At 36.6% G+C, this 15,855-nt stretch overlaps 1 protein-coding gene across 14 annotated transcripts in view; it reads left to right on the top strand.

Annotated features, from left to right (window-relative positions):
- SPEF2 (sperm flagellar 2) overlaps positions 1-15,855 on the top strand; it is a 188,132-nt gene that overhangs the window by 137,496 nt on the left and 34,781 nt on the right. For all 14 annotated transcript variants that reach the window (XR_012092806.1, XR_012092804.1, XR_012092802.1 and 11 more), the window contains 4 exons: positions 1,637-1,817; positions 9,679-9,826; positions 11,961-12,089; positions 14,340-14,478. Coding sequence is in view for 8 of the 14 variants with exons in the window: in XM_073014804.1 (XP_072870905.1) it covers positions 1,637-1,817; positions 9,679-9,826; positions 11,961-12,089; positions 14,340-14,478 (597 nt within the window). In the remaining 6 variants the exon portion in view is untranslated. The remainder of the gene's footprint in view (positions 1-1,636; positions 1,818-9,678; positions 9,827-11,960; positions 12,090-14,339; positions 14,479-15,855) is intronic.

The following is a 15,855-nucleotide window of genomic DNA, read 5'->3' as shown; positions in this document are numbered from 1 at the left end:
CAATCTCAGCCTCAAATCACAGCTTTGGGTACCTACTGGAACTATCAGTCAATCAATATATCAACCAATTAACCTATCAACCTGTCATATATAAAGGAAAACAAGAACAATGTTAAAAATTTTCATATATTTTGTCTGCTTTATTCCTCCCAACAACCATATAGTAATAATAATATTAGTAGTAGTATCATAAGATTATTCACAATGATAGTAATAACTCTTAGTTAATAATGAATGCTTGTAATAATTATCGTATTTGTATTATTCCAAGAGGAACTGAACTTGATAAAGTCAAATGACATGCTCAAGTTTATACCTACTAATAGTGAGAGAGCTACCTCAATCAGAGTATTTTCCAGTAAATAAATTCTAAATGCAAATTCTTATTCTAAGTTATATACCACCAGTTCTGTCGTCCAAAGTAAGATGTTGAAAAATACATGTTGTACTGTATTAAACATCTCGAGATGATCACATAAGCCTTACCCTAACTTTTTGAGCACATGAATCACAGTCAAACTGGAGTGACAGTGATTTAGCCTTATTTGATTTTTAAAATGTAATTTAATTTGAGGGTAGATGAGTAGCAGATCCTCAATACACTGCCTTTTTAGGCATGGTAGACTGTGACTGTGATGCTGTACCAGTGATTCATTTTTCTGAATCACTGCTCTGTTCTCCAGCAACTTGAGTCTACAAAACCAAATGCTTGTTCCTAGATTACTGATTCTGACTCTCTTCCTCTAGTTTCAACAAAGGCATCCTTGGAGCTGTTCTCTTCTCATTTCTTCCCCAAGCTGATAGCCCTTTGCTCTTTCTGTTACTAAAGGGAGATCTCAGTCACAATAAGCATTCTACCTTGTAGATCTTTCCCTGCTTCTGTTAACCTTTGAGATCCTGGGATCCTTCTGGGATAAGATATTCCCAGAGGCAGCTCAAAAATTTCTTCACAGGAGCAGCAATAAGGGAAGAGGGAGGGAGAGCTTAACTTTGTGTCCCCACAGCACTTTATAAAACAAAGAAAAAACCTTTGTGGGGATGGTGCTGCAGGCTGCCCCACCTACCATCAAAACTTAGCTGCCTCTGTGCAGTAGCCCCTTTCAGACCTCACATGACTATTAGTCATGTGCTACTGTCAGAGGAGATCAGGTGTGTTCAATGTGGTATGGCCATGGACAGTCATGTCCTACCTTCAGTTGTGCCCTCCGGGATGCCAAATGATACTTGTCACCTTGGAAAAGTGATGCCCAGTTTTGTTTGGTTTGCTTTTTCATGACTGACTTTTTAATTTATCCTTCATGGGAAGTGTATGCTCTGGAACAAATTACAAAGTCACATTTTTTAATAATGGCTATTGTCTAATCCTCTGCTTTATAATTACTGAGAATTAAGTCTCAAAATTATGTTTTTTGTTGTTGTTTGCTTTGAGTCTCCTCTTATTAACAAGACATTCTAGACCACAAAAATTTGAATGCAGACTTTTGTAATCTTTTCTCCATTAAAATAATTCTTCCAGGAAAACTTTGAAAATTGAAATTAAACCAAGAGAGTAAAATTTACAAAGTAACATGGTCACAAAAACAGAATTCTGTTAAGCAAAATTTTTATATCCCTTTTGCTTGTTTGTTTCTCAAAGAATTCCTCTATTTCCTCGAATATCCATTTCTCTGGAAACAGTTACGCCCAAACCAAAAACAAAATCAATACTGAAGGGCAAGATGGATAACTCCCTAGAAAACGTTGAGTCCAACTTTGAGGCTGATGAAAAGTTGGTCATGGACACCTGGCAACAGGCTTCTTTAGCAGTATCTCACATGGTAAGCAATGTTCGTTGTATTTCCTGTTAGTAATACACATTCATTGAATACCAAGGTTGGTAATATGCTATGAGTAGAAAATTTACACAATGTTCTCAAGCACTGTAGAAAGTTGTACCTTCAAAACATTTTTTTTTTTCCTGAAAGAAATAGAGAAATGTGATTTGGCCAATAAATTTTTGAGATCATGAAACAAATGAACAAACACTTAGGTTATTTTCTGTGCTGGACTCCGGTTCCAAGTGCAGGGCCTAAAGGCATTCAGGAAATGTTAATGAGGCGGATCAAGTGTAAGAAAATCAAGACGGAATGGGTCTGGGACCAAGCGGAAGTCACACCCCTGCTTGCAGGGGCACATGCAATTGCCATTTAAAAATGAGGTCTGGCATAGTCAGATTTTCCAATTTTCCAAGAAAAACCAGGCATTCAGATTTTTATGTAAAACTACTAATTTTAACATGTAAGAAATGAAAGAAAATTTTTTTTTAAATATTCTGCAGAGCCAAGCAAATCACACATCTGACCTATAGGGCTCTAGCTGGCAACCCCTCTGCTAGGCATTTTTCCTAAGTCACCTGTGGGGTAAGTATTGTTATTATCCAATTTACGGTGGGGAATTAAGGTTCAGAAAGGCTAAGAAACTTGTCCAAATTCTCCTAGCAGGTAAATATCAAAATGAAATTTGAACCTAGGTCTATATGACTTCAAAGCTTATATCATTTCTACCCAAATCAAAAGGGAAAGGGGAGGCATACACGTAACTTTAATCCAAGCAGAAGGTCCACACCATGAAGAAGATACACACGGAGTTTAACTCAGATGATCAATTGCTATTCCCTCATCTACCGGGTCCTGGGTATACCAAGATGTCTTCTCTTTTCACAACATGCCAAGCCTTCTTTGAGTTTCCATGAAATATCTCATTCAAACAGAAAGCAGCATCAACTTTCCAAAAGACTTTGTGAAAGAGGCAGAAGAGGACCTTGCATCGCACATCTCACAGCAAACAAAATTTCCTACTGGGCACTTTCCAAGTCCCTTCTTGGCCTGTCTGCCTTCAGGCTTCTTTTTCTCTGTCCTTCTCATGCAAGCAGACTCAGTGTTTCCTTTCTTCCTCCCTCTCTTTCTTTTGTTCTTTTTTCCCTCTCAGAAGCAATAATAACTCCTCTCATTGTTTTGCATGACTTAATGAACCCAGCTAAAGTAAATACTCGTGGCACCACTACCTGGGGAGAAATAGAATAAAGGGTGCAGCTACCTAGTCATACTTTGCTTCTTCCCATTCCTAACGCACTTCATATTCTCTAAAGGGGACCACCATATTGCCTTTTTAGGAATCATTTCCTTGATGTTCTTAAAAGTTTTATTACCAAAGTCTATAGCTCTAAACACTGATGTGTAGCTTTCCTTGCTTTTGAGCTTTAGATAAATGGACTCATATCTTTTGTCTTTTTTGTGTCTTTTTTTGCTCAAGTTTCTTTGTGAGATTCATCTTATATTGTTCTTTTTTTGTTGCTGTATTGTGTTTCATTATATTAATGTATCACAATTTATTTAACCAGTGTGCTTTTGATATACCTTTGAGTTTTCAATTTGGTGTTGCTATGGATACTATGAATGTTTGACCATGTCTACTGGTACCCATGGGCATAGATAACTGTTGGGTATACATCTGGCAATATGTGCTATCTTCAAAGTTAGTAGACAATACTATACATAATACCTCAGTTTTCATAGGTAGTGCTAAACCCTTTCACCGTTTCACTGAACTATCATCTTTGTTATACATTAGATGACCACTTATGTGTAAGTCTGTTGCATTGCTCCAATTGTCTATCCTTATGCCAACACCACACTGATATCATACCATTTATTTGTTACCTGGCTGAGCAAATCTTCCCATCTTGTCATCTGCCAAGAACATTTTGGATTTTCATAACTTTTTGCCTTTCCATGTTAATTTTCAAATCAGCTCATCAAGATTCACAAAAATGTTGGCTGCTGATTTTTAGGGCAGTATTTATCAGATTATGAGCATTCCTTTTCATACCCTGTTTACTCTGAGAGGTTTTTTCATGAATTGTATTTTCAAATGCTTTTTCTGCCTTTATTATATACTTTTTTCTACATTTTCTGTTAATGTGAAAAATCACACTGACCAATTTTCTAATGTTAAACTTATATCACATTCCTAGAATAAGTCCAACATTTTAGTGAGACATCATGTTTCTTACATATGGGTGGATTTGTTTTGTTAATACTTTGTTTAGAATTTTAGTCTTTGAGTAAGACAGTGAAAGTGAGAGAGTTCTGTAATTTTCCTTTCTCATGCTATCTTTGATGGCTTGGAGCATCCAGATAATACTAGCTTCATAAATCAAGCCTGGATATGTTTCCTCTTATACTTTGGAAAATTTTATCGAAGTTAGGATTATTTCTTCTTGAAATGCTTGGTAACATTCACTAAGAGGCCATCTAGAACTAAAGTTTTATAGGAGTTTGTAGCAGGAGTTTTTGTTGCCCTCCTCCCACCCAGGAATTCATTATCTTTAATAGATTATGCAATGCTTTCTGGTTTTGTTTCTTCTTAGAAAAAACTTGAGTTGATTTTGGTAAATATTATTTTGCTAAGAATTTTTCTATTTCTAAATGTTTAAATTTATGTGTATGAAGTTATTTAAAGTGGCCTACATTTGTGTTAATATTTGCAGTGTCTATATGATGTCCACTTTGTCACTTCTGATGTTTATTATTTGTGCTTTTCCTCTTTTTTTAAATCAGCTTAGCCAGATATTTATCAATTATAACAGGCTTTCCAATAACTGACTGTTAACTTCATTCATTTATTTTACTGTGTGTGTTTTTTCTTTTCTTAATATCATTTTTTTCTCCTGCTATTTTCTTTGGGTTTACTTTTCCATTCTTTCCCTAGGGATTTGAGATAGATCACAGTTTATTAGTATCCAGTCTTTTTTTCTAATACACACATTTGCTACTCTAAAGTTTCCTCTATGACCACTTTAGCTTCATCTCAAAGCTTCTAATAAGTTACTTTTATCATCGAATTCAAAGCATTTTAGAAATATATTTTTAATTTTCAAAATAATATGTTGTTTTCTGGCTTGATTACATCTTCTTTGTGGAACATATTCTTATAAAAATTTTTGAAGTTGCCTTATGGTCATTTTTTGAAACGTTATGTGTGTACTTGAAATATATTCATTTAAGTGTTTGGTATACATATTGTACCTTATTGTTTATCTATAAATATTTTGATATATTGATTATTTTATTATGTATTTATACATATAGATTATATATCATTGTTCAAATCTTACTTTTCTCATTTTATTTGTTTTCTCCTTTGAATTATCAAGAGAGTTTTAATAAGATCATCTGTAATTTGGTCAATTTGCTTTATGTATATTTGAGAATGAAATTGGGAAAATATAGATTTTAAATTGTTAAATCTTTCTGGTGAATTGAACCTTTTGTTATTATGAAGTAATCTTCTGTATATATAGTGCCTTTGTTTTGTAAATTATACTTTTAGATATTGTTTATATGTCATATCTTTTCATCCTTTCATTTTCATCTTCTCTGTGTCTTTTCTGCTTTTATTCCCCTCTGTAAGTTTGGTCATCATGTATTCTGTTACTAGTCTCTTAGCAGTTACCCTAGGAATTACACCATGAATTAGTGGCTCCACAAAGTGTATTATTTAGTCAATAATTCATGGTGTTATTCCTAGGGTAGCCACTAAGTGATTTAGTGTGTGCTATTTCCAAGCTAACGTGGGGGAAAGATGAAATTTAAAATATTTAATCCAAAAGAAGCAAAGAAAAGAGGGCAGAAAAAATATGCAGGACAAGCAATACAAATAGAAAGTACAGAGAAGATGGTAGATTTATAGCCCAAATATATCTATGACTACATTAAATTTAAATAGGAAAAATGAACTAGATGAAAGAAAATAAGTATTAGATTTTTTAAAAATGGGATATGATGCGTATAAGGATACTAAAATGGTTTTTCATTATTGACCTAAGAATGGGTTAGTGTGATGATCTCCACTTGCCATCATAGAATCTCACACCCTTGACCTTCTTTTGGTCTTCAGCGTTAGTTTCTACCTTGATTCCTGACCAGTTAATTGTCTCTTTCCAGAAGTCCTAGGCATCTGTGATTGTGTGCTTTCTATTCTCGTAGCAGTTATTGTCTTTCCCACTCATTTGGCTCTTAGTATCTAGGTTTTTGTTGTTGTTTTGTAATTTGTATCTTGTTAGTTTTAGTCTGAATACTTAACTAGATTCTAAAACTTTTTGTATACCTTGGACTTAGCATAATGCCCACATCAAACATAATATAATAATAAGCCCTCAATATAGTCTTGAGGTGCCGCTGCTGCTATGCTGATGATGCTGATGTCAATATTAGCGATGACGTTAGTGACAATAATGATCATAGCAGAGACCACAACAAGTACCAAGCACCAGAAAGTGGGAAACCAGACGTAGAAGCTCTAGAAAAAAATGAGTTATTCTTATTGTTAAATGAGCAGCATAGACATAATCTACAAGTCTTATGAATCTCATTAAAATTACCTGGGAAAATGACACTTAAAAATAGTACATTCTTAGAAAGGGAGGGTCACATAGCACAAAAAACATTGGCTATGCCTCTTGATTAAGCTGATACAATTTTAGGAAAATCACTTAACTTCTCTAATTCTTTAGTGCTGTGTCTGTGATATTGGAGATAGTCTATCTTTCCTTTATTGAATGGCTGAAAAAAATCCAACGAAATGCTGTATGTAAAGTGTTTTAGAAACTGTACATTTTAACTTATCATTATGTTAAGAAATGTATTCAAAATTGTACCCTTTTCCTTGTGGACTTTTAAAAATCTTATAGAAAGCATAGGAAAATGGACTGCTTAGTGGTTAATATTACTAACAATTATATTTGAATCCTGCTTGACTTTGATGTCACACAATCTTAAGGGAACTTTGAATTTCAAATGAAACAGGTGTGATTCACTAAACTGTTGTGGGGCAAACAGCACCAGCTGAGATTAGTGCAACTAAAAATGAGAGCACTTTAACATAGGCATTTTTCTACACAGCAGTTTTACCAGGAGCTATCCATTTAGTAGACTGTGTTAATTTTTGGCAAAACTTTCTTCTAATTAGCAGATATGCAGTGATTTCAAAGAAACAAGTCATGTTTTTAACGCCCACAATGTCAAGGCATTATGTCTAAAGTTCTCTCCAGTGTTATAAGCTAGATTGCTGAATGAACTGTGACTTATGTTAATTTCTGATAGCAACCCAGAGGTCTTTGAGGAAAGTGGACCAGAAAAATTCAGACAATTATGATGCATAATTATGCAGGTAATTGTGATAATTATCATCATCACAAAGTTGTTTACAAAGGAGAAAAATCCAATTTTGAAGAAAATTGCTAACTTACAGTGCTTTGCAGGAACCGATTAAAAATTTAATTGCGTGCAATTTAGGGGAGGAATTTTAGCAAGTCTGCTTTCCGCTTTACTAAGAACTTGCAAGTACAGTATCTGGTACTCATTTTTGTCAAAAGGGCATCTGGTTTAAAAAAAAAAAAAAAAGGAAAAAGCAAAGGCAGAAAGAAAGAAAAAGACAAAAAAAAACACACACACACAAAGAAATCTGCTTGCTCTCTGAAATCTTTCTGTATTCCTCCAAGATTCTGTTGATATTGAAGAAGTTGAGGGTGCATTCTGTGGAATATGATTCTTTTGAAAGAAAGTCCATTGATTATTAAGGATCTACTGGGCATCCCCTTTGAGCACAGCACATATACTCAAAGCTATGAAGAATACAAAGAAGTAGGACTGGCTTAGTTCTGGGAAGCATGAGGCCCTTTGGAGGGTGGGGCAAGATTTAACACTCATAGAACACTTGGGAACAGTTACATGCTGCCATGGGGTATGAAGTGTGGCAGAATTTTGGAGAAGGCAGGAACTGGCTAGTCTATCTCACCCACAAAACTGCAATAGTCTTTGAGGGTAGAGATTATGCCTTATTCATTTTTCTATTCACCTCCATTAATCTTTCTCTTTGTCCTCTCATCCCCTCACCCCATTCTCCCCAGGAATTATAAATAAATAAGCCCTCAATAGCCCCTATTTTTCACCAATTGCTTTTTTAATTGAGATTTTAGAGTTTTAAACCCTATGTTGCTACTGCCTCCACAATGTGTGTGTGTGCGTGTGTGTGTGTGTACGTGTGTGTGTGTGCACGCGTGTGTGTTGTTTCTACCTTTGGGATTCTTTCCTGGGTTCTCATTTCTTGGGGCAACACTCATAAACAACCTTCACCTCCCAGGGGCAGTTGAACTTATTGCCAAATGACCAGTATTTCTAACTACAATTACAACCCCAGTGACACAAGCCTCAAGACAAGAGTGTACATATATATAATCTTAATTTACAAATAATAATTGCATATATTTGTAAAGTACAGTGTGAAGTTTTGATGTCTGTATACATTATGGGATGATTGAATCAAGCTAATTACCATATCTATTACCTCACTTATTATTTTTGTGGTTAGAACATTGAAAATTTGCTCTTTTAGCAATTTTGAAAAATACAATACATTATTATTAACTGTAGTCACCGTGCTGGGCAATACATCACCAGAGCTTATTCCTTTTATCTAACTGAAACTTAGTACCTTTGACCAACATCTCGCTTTCCCTGTCCCACCTACTCACCCACCCCAGCCCCTGGTAACCACTCTTCTACTTTCTACTTCTACGCTTTGACTTTTTAAGATTCTACAAATAAGTGAGATCACGCAGTATTTGCCTTTCTGTGCCTGGCTTATTTTGCTTAGCATAATGTCCTCCGGGTTCATCTGTGCTGTCATGAGACAAGGTTTTTCTGCTGCCTGAAGTGCAGAGCCAGCCACAGAGGAGGGGTGGAGGGATACCTGCGGTTCCTGACCCCATGGGTGGGCAAGGACAGAGCTTCTCCATTCAATACTTAGAATGAGGTGACAGAACAACTAATCTCAAGCCAGGACACTTGTGAGAATGAAAGGAGGCGCTTGGTGGAATGGAGAGAAGCTGAAAGTCAGCCCAGCGGAGGAAGCTAAGAACCTTGGGGTTAGCCTGTGGAATGGGTCAACCTCACAAATACTGAGTCTTTTGGGGGTGATATTTAGTGCTTAAGTAAAATAGAAGCCCAGGATTCAACTATCCATGACCCAATTAACACAGGGCATGCAGTCCCAAAAACTGGCTGTTGCCAAGGGTGATGAATATATATAGGTAGATACCACAAATATACACCCAGAACATAAACAAATACGCTTCTGCAGTATTAAAATTGTATGAATGCAAATAAAAGAAAAATATGTAAACAAACAAACAAACAAACAAAAAACTCTGTAGGGGATCAGTTATCAAAAAAGGTTAAGAAACAATGATACAGGGAAATACCCCGGATTGGAAGTCGAGAGATTGAAGGAACTGAGAAGTATAAATGTGTGTCTGAGATTTAAAAGAAAGGAATTTTTGCCTGACCATGGAGTTGTGACACTCTGGAGGTGGCAGTGAGGAAACATAAGGATGATTTGCAGGTGGGGCTTGAGAAAGTGAGCAGCCTCCACACAGATGGTGGCAGGGAAGCCGCATCTTGGGACAGGGCCAGGTTTCCGCTTAAGTAAAACATGGTGGGGTGTGTTTTGTAAAGTTCGAGTACATGGGCTCAATTGTTTACAGTGGATTAAGGTTTCAACAGAATTTATGACTACATCCAAATGGTTACCATATTTATAAATGCTACATTAACTGAAATAGTGCTGTTATGCAACCAGGTGGCTGCAGAAATTCATCAGAGGCTCATGGAAGAAGAAAAAGAAAACCAGCCAGCAGACCCCAAAGAAAAATCTCCTCAGATGGGTGCAAATAAAAAAGTCAAAAAGGAGCCACCCAAGAAAAAACAGGAAGACAAAAAACTCAAAGGTATTTATGCTTTTAGCACTCAGAACTCTGGAAGCCTAAACCTCTCCTTGGTAGAAAACAAGCATTTAACTAGACATGTTATTAGCCTCTAAGCCACTAAAATACTACTCATTAGGTTTAAACTAGAGACCCAGGCTTCTGTGATTTGCGATGTTAGTGGCAAATCATATTGCATACCAAGCCCACCTAACTTGTTTAACCAAATAGTCAGATGTACCAAGGGTAAAATAAACCTCAAAGACAGTTTCGAAATGTTAAAAGAACTTCCAGGATGGTACCATGCCATCTGAAAAGTCTGTGAAGAAAGGCTAACACTGCAGTAACAAAGAGAAGTTTAAAAGCTATGTTTTTAAAAGCTATGTGTGTGTTTCAGGGGCAAGTCCTTTTCTCCTGGAGGCCTCCTGCCTAAATCTCTGCCTCAGTTGCATGAGGAAAAACAGAGTTGAGAAAATACATCTTGAAAGAGATCCCTAATTAACCTTAGGAATGAATAGCTTTGGCATCAACATTACCCTCCCACTCTGAAGTGGAATCCTAGGAAGCAAATGAACAGAACTCACTTCACTCATAGATTGACCATGATATGTTTATTATACACCTGCTATATGAAATGCTCTAGATGGATGCCAAGAACACAATAGTAAATTAAAAATAAAACCAAAAATCACAACCACAGTCCCTGCCCTAACCCAGCTGTAGTCTTGCAGTAAAGACATGTGACTATTGTTCTTTGATGGGGGAGGTACAAGTACCTTAAGAACAAGGTCTCCCCACTCCGTCCTAGGGTATATAAGACGCTTCTTAGATAGAGAACATTCAAGCAGCCAGGAATGGGAGTTAAAGGAAAGCACTGAGGATGGAGGAAGGAGTGAGTCAGTGGCACTTGAAGGAAAGGGAAGAGTATTACCTTGATAAAGAACACATCGCTTAAGTCCATCTCAAGTGGCAGGAATAAGGGAAGTGCTTCTGTTAACTTTAATGGAATAACTGTTGGGGTCTGATCCCTTAATTTTACAGATGATAAAACAGAAATCTAGAGAGATTAATCTCTCCTTCATCTGTAACTTACATATACATCTATTATTGCAACATATTACAATTTCTTTGTTTACAGTATGTCTTCTTTACAAGATTTGACCCCTTCGAGGTCAGACCCTCAAAGAAAGATTAGTTGAACTGAAAATAGAGCTATGTAAATGAACCCTGCAACTAGAATCATATTGCCATAGCCCATGGGTAAATCCTTTGATAAGTACTGACAAATTTATATTTTCTAATTATCTTATATAATCACTGACGTACTTATAGTTAAGTTGTAATTAAAATATAATTAAATTAGCCAGGAGCAGTGCCTCACACCTGTAATCCTGCACTTTGGGAGGCCAAGGCAGGTGGATTGCTTGAGCCCAGGAGTTTGAGATCAGCCTGAGCAACATGACAAAACTCTGTCTTTACAAAAAAATACAATAAAATAGCTGGGTGTGGTGGCACACTTCTGTAGTCCCAGCTACTAGGGAGGCTGAGGTGGAAAGATTGCCTGAGCTTGGGAGGTCGAGGCTGCAGTGAACCATGAGCATGCCACTGCACTCCAGCCTGGGTGACAGAGCAAGACTGTTTCAAAAGATAATAATGATATTTAAATAGATTCTAGATGCTTGACTATCACCCACATTTCACTCACATCTTCTTGAGGTTATTCTCGTATCTTCTTTTTCTGGTGAAGATCTAGGAAATACTTTGCTAACGGAAGTTATCCTTTATGGAGTGGTAATTCTGCAGGTGTCTAATGGGGTCAGCACTATATTGGGATTTGCTAATTTCTGTCCCCAAACTCTGGATTTCACTATGTTTAGAAACTGTAACCATCTCTGCACTTGCTACATACCTTATTTTTTAATTATACTACACAAATCGGGTGCTTTTATATGAGTCCAGCCCAGGAACCATACAGAGAATTCTCAAGGAAAAATTCAGTATTTCATCACACACACTGGGAGGACCAAGGTTTCATTGTTTCCAAATCACTAGAGGTTTATAGCTTAACAAATTTTGCTTTGTGCTCATTCTGTGCAAATAGTATGTGCATACCTTTGTATTTTGTTAGTTTACTCAGCATGTTTCATTGCCCTTTCAGGTAAATCACCACCTATTGCAGAAGCAACTCCTGTCATAGTAACAACAGAGGAAATTGCTGAAATCGAAAGGAAAAATGAACTGAGGCTCAAAATAAAAGAAGAACACCTTGCTGCCTTGCAATTTGAAGGTAGCAATTGAAACGACTAAGATGATGCTGTTCAGTAGAAAGGAGACCAGTAGCCAAAGAGCCCATAACTGACTCATCAACTGCCTCAGACTATGTCTATGAGAACATACAGCAAAGAGGTTGAAAAGTACAATATTCAGTTGACTGATTTTGTTTGACCACACAAGGACTAGATTTGAGTGTTGCATGAGTCAGATGTTTTGACATCACCTAATCAGTCTTAACTGATGGCAGTATCTCAAAAAGAATCAAAAAGAATTTGGGAATGGGTTGGAAAAAGCAATAGCAGTAATTAAGATCTCATAAAACAGAAAGAAAAGAAAATGTTGAAAGTTGGTATGATTTTATAGGTTTAGGTAGGGACTACCTAAAGTAAGTGGTTTTATATTACAGTAAGAATACTTTAGGTCCCTCATTAGGAAAATAAATTCTAACTAAAGGCTAACAGGCCCTGAAAGTGAGTTCTTGGGAACAAAGGCCATAGAAGAGCCAGTCAAAAATCTGTTATGTTCAAGGGTGTTCTTCTCTATGAAAGCAATGACTCCACAAAACATTTTCCTTATGGCTCTCCTAATTGTCTTGTAATGTAATTCTAAATGAAATCTGAAAAGATCAGGAAACTGAGCAAACCTATCCTAAGGGGAAAAAACATGGTCAATATACAAGATGACAAAACCACAAAAATGTGGCATGGGGTATGCCGAGAGACCTATAACTACTCAGTGACTATTAACTACTAAGGATGCTTTCCATCCCTTGTTTCTCTTGTTTTCTCTCCCCTGTCTTCCCCATCTTACTACCACCAACTTCTGTAACTCCAACAATAAAATCTGAAGTCAGTTGAACACAGGGAGATTGTGGCATCAGGCAAGTCCAGGACAGATGCATCTCCCCTATTGCCTGCCCTGCATCTGATTTCAGTGGTTTTCAGTATACTTCATCTTTCAGTTCATTCCATACATGATCCTTAGTGTAGCAAAATTCATTTATTCATATAACAAATGATTATTGACTTTTCAGTCTGTACCAAGTCCTGTGATAGTTGCTGGAGACACATACTTGTATGTACGAACATAAACAAAAAATAAAACTCAGTCTCAAGGAAGAGAAATGCAATCACTATTGCATGTTTACCTGTTGACAGCTGGGCCTGTAGTCACAGCTACTGAAGAGATTGAGGTGAAGGATCGATTGTGTTTGAATCGAGCCTGGGCAACATAGTGAGATCCTGTCTCAAAAAAAAAAAAAAAAATGTGATATTGGTGGTGGGCATATGGGGCAAAGGGGACATGAGGGGAGTTCCTGACTTACCCGAGGAACTAATTCTTGAGCTGAAGTGGAAGACTATGGAGAAGTTTTTCCAGGGGAAAAACTGGCTTGAGAATGAAGAGAAGTATTGCATGCCATGGCAGAGAGAGGGCTAAGAGGGATATCAGCTTGTGGGTAGCTTAGGAGCATGAGTCATGTTCTGGGAAGGAGCTACTTGGGAGATGGAGAGGCTAGACCATGGAGGGTTCTTTAGGCCCTGCCAAGAATGTTCGATTCTTCCCTGGTGGCAGCTGGGAGCTAGTGAAAAATTGTGAGCAGAAAAGTGATTATGATCACATCTGCAGGTGAGACAAATTACTCTGGATAGTGTGGAGGTGGATTTGGATTTGAGGTGGGGGAAGAAAGTTAGAAAAAGTAGGATTGAGGCTATTGCAACAGTTTAAGTGAGAGATAATCAGCACCCAAACTAGGCAGTGACAATGGAAAAAGCCAAAAAGAGAAACTGGAAAAATTTTGGAGATAAAATCCACCAAACAAATTATGTGCTAGGATCAGTAATGGGCCTGGGAGCACATGGAGTTTGCCCTGCTTTTAGTGGCGCTGAGAAATACAATGGCAATGCCACTCCAGGTTCTAAAGTAGGGAGATAAGCAAGAGACTTTGTCCCCCACTCCCTTTTCAAAATTCAGAAATTACCTATGTGTGTTCTCACATTTCATTTGTCAAAGAGTAGACTGCTATAAAGTGCAATAGATAAAAAGCTCAATTATAGTTTTGGTTCAGATAATTTATCAAATGACTCTACCACATACTATATTTTACTTCTCAGTGAGATGGATATTATCTTACCTATTCTGGTATGTTAAATGTGCACCTAAAGCTTCAAAAATTGAAGCATGAATGGTTTCAAAGTGAATCTGTTCATTAGTAAATGAGTGCACTGCAATATGTTAAAACATTCTTATTTCTCTTTGCAAATAGAAACAGCCACACAGTTTCGACTTGAACTGATAAAGACAAAAGCATTGGCTCTTCTTGAAGATTTAGTAACAAAGGTGGTTGATGTATATAAACTCATGGAAAAATGGCTTGGTGAGAGATATTTGAATGAAATGGCCAGGTAAAGTACCACATGACTTTCTGAAAATATGTTTTGTGTATTCTAAGTACCAAAATTGATGAAGATTATTAAGGTATTTACAAATTTAAATTACAATTACAAATATAAATTTTGACCTTTTAGGAAATCACGTGTATAAACAGACAACATGAGCCTTACTATTATGTTTGTATTAACTCTTTTCTAACAGTAAAATCATGCATCAAAGGGTTCTATTGCTATATTTAACTTTGCACAGTATTGATAAGTTTAGCTGTCATACTGATCAATACGAACCTTATTTTACAAGGTAAGATTATAGTTAATTTAAAAATAGTTTTCAGAAGTAAAATAATGCTCCATACTTTTCTAATGGTAGATTTATTATTAGTCAGAGCCAATTAAGGGGAGATTAAAAAGTCATTCACTGGAATGTTTTACCAACCAGACTTATTCTCTTTTAAGACCAACCCAAGTTTTACTTTTCTGTTGAGTTCCGAAGACTTCCCAGACTTCCATTGCTACTGAGGGGCAATGACTCCCATCCTGTTAGTTCACCCCTAAAAGGTACAAAAAGGTAGCTCAGCAGAATGAGTCATGATTGTCCAGACCAGGAGCTCCATCTTGTCCACAAATTCGAAGCATGGTTGATGGCTCTGGGCCTCATTGGCTTCATCTATACAAGCAAATACTCCAGCCAGCTATTTCAGAAGTTTACACTAGATCTAGATTCCAAGATGCACTACAGTTTACAATAAACATTTACTGAAAACTTAAAAGTTGCTACACAAAGAGTATTCTAAAGGCAAGTATTCTTAGAAGCAACAATTGTCATGTAAAAAGCAGCTGTTATGGTTTGTTTTCTCTGGTCCTTGTCTCATAGTGAAGTTCTTCTGTAAAGTCTTCAGCCTAGTTGTTTAGAACTGCTGCTCCATAGTAAAACAAACAAACAAACATTAAACAGAATAAAAAATGCAAACACAAGCATAAGTAAGTAAGTTTACTGCAGTAATACTTAAAATCATTTTGCTACTGGATAACCAAGTCAGTTACTCGTCAGCATCACACGGCAGTAATATTCAGTTCTGTTCTCTGCCTACTATTTTCAAATGAAAGTGTATCGTCTTCATTTTGGGGATCCATGACTCCCATCCATGTGGCCATCCAGTGTAAATGCATATTAGTTTTAGCAAATGTACTCATATTTCTCAGATTTATATTGTATATGTCTTTGCTCTGTGAATATACATATGCTGTCATGAACCGTGGTCCAAGAAGTTAAAACCTAGAAATATGATACAAATAAATAAAAAAATAGTTGGCAGATCCCTTTGACCTTCAAATCCTGTTTTCATTTTCCGGGCACTTTTTTCCTTCCATTGTTAAGATTACTCCTAG

This window comes from Chlorocebus sabaeus, chromosome 4, assembly GCF_047675955.1.
Source record: "Chlorocebus sabaeus isolate Y175 chromosome 4, mChlSab1.0.hap1, whole genome shotgun sequence".
Classification (NCBI taxonomy): Eukaryota; Metazoa; Chordata; class Mammalia; order Primates; family Cercopithecidae; genus Chlorocebus; species Chlorocebus sabaeus.
The sequence above is the reverse complement of the archived record's forward strand: the minus strand, read 5'-3'. Positions and strand labels throughout refer to the sequence as shown.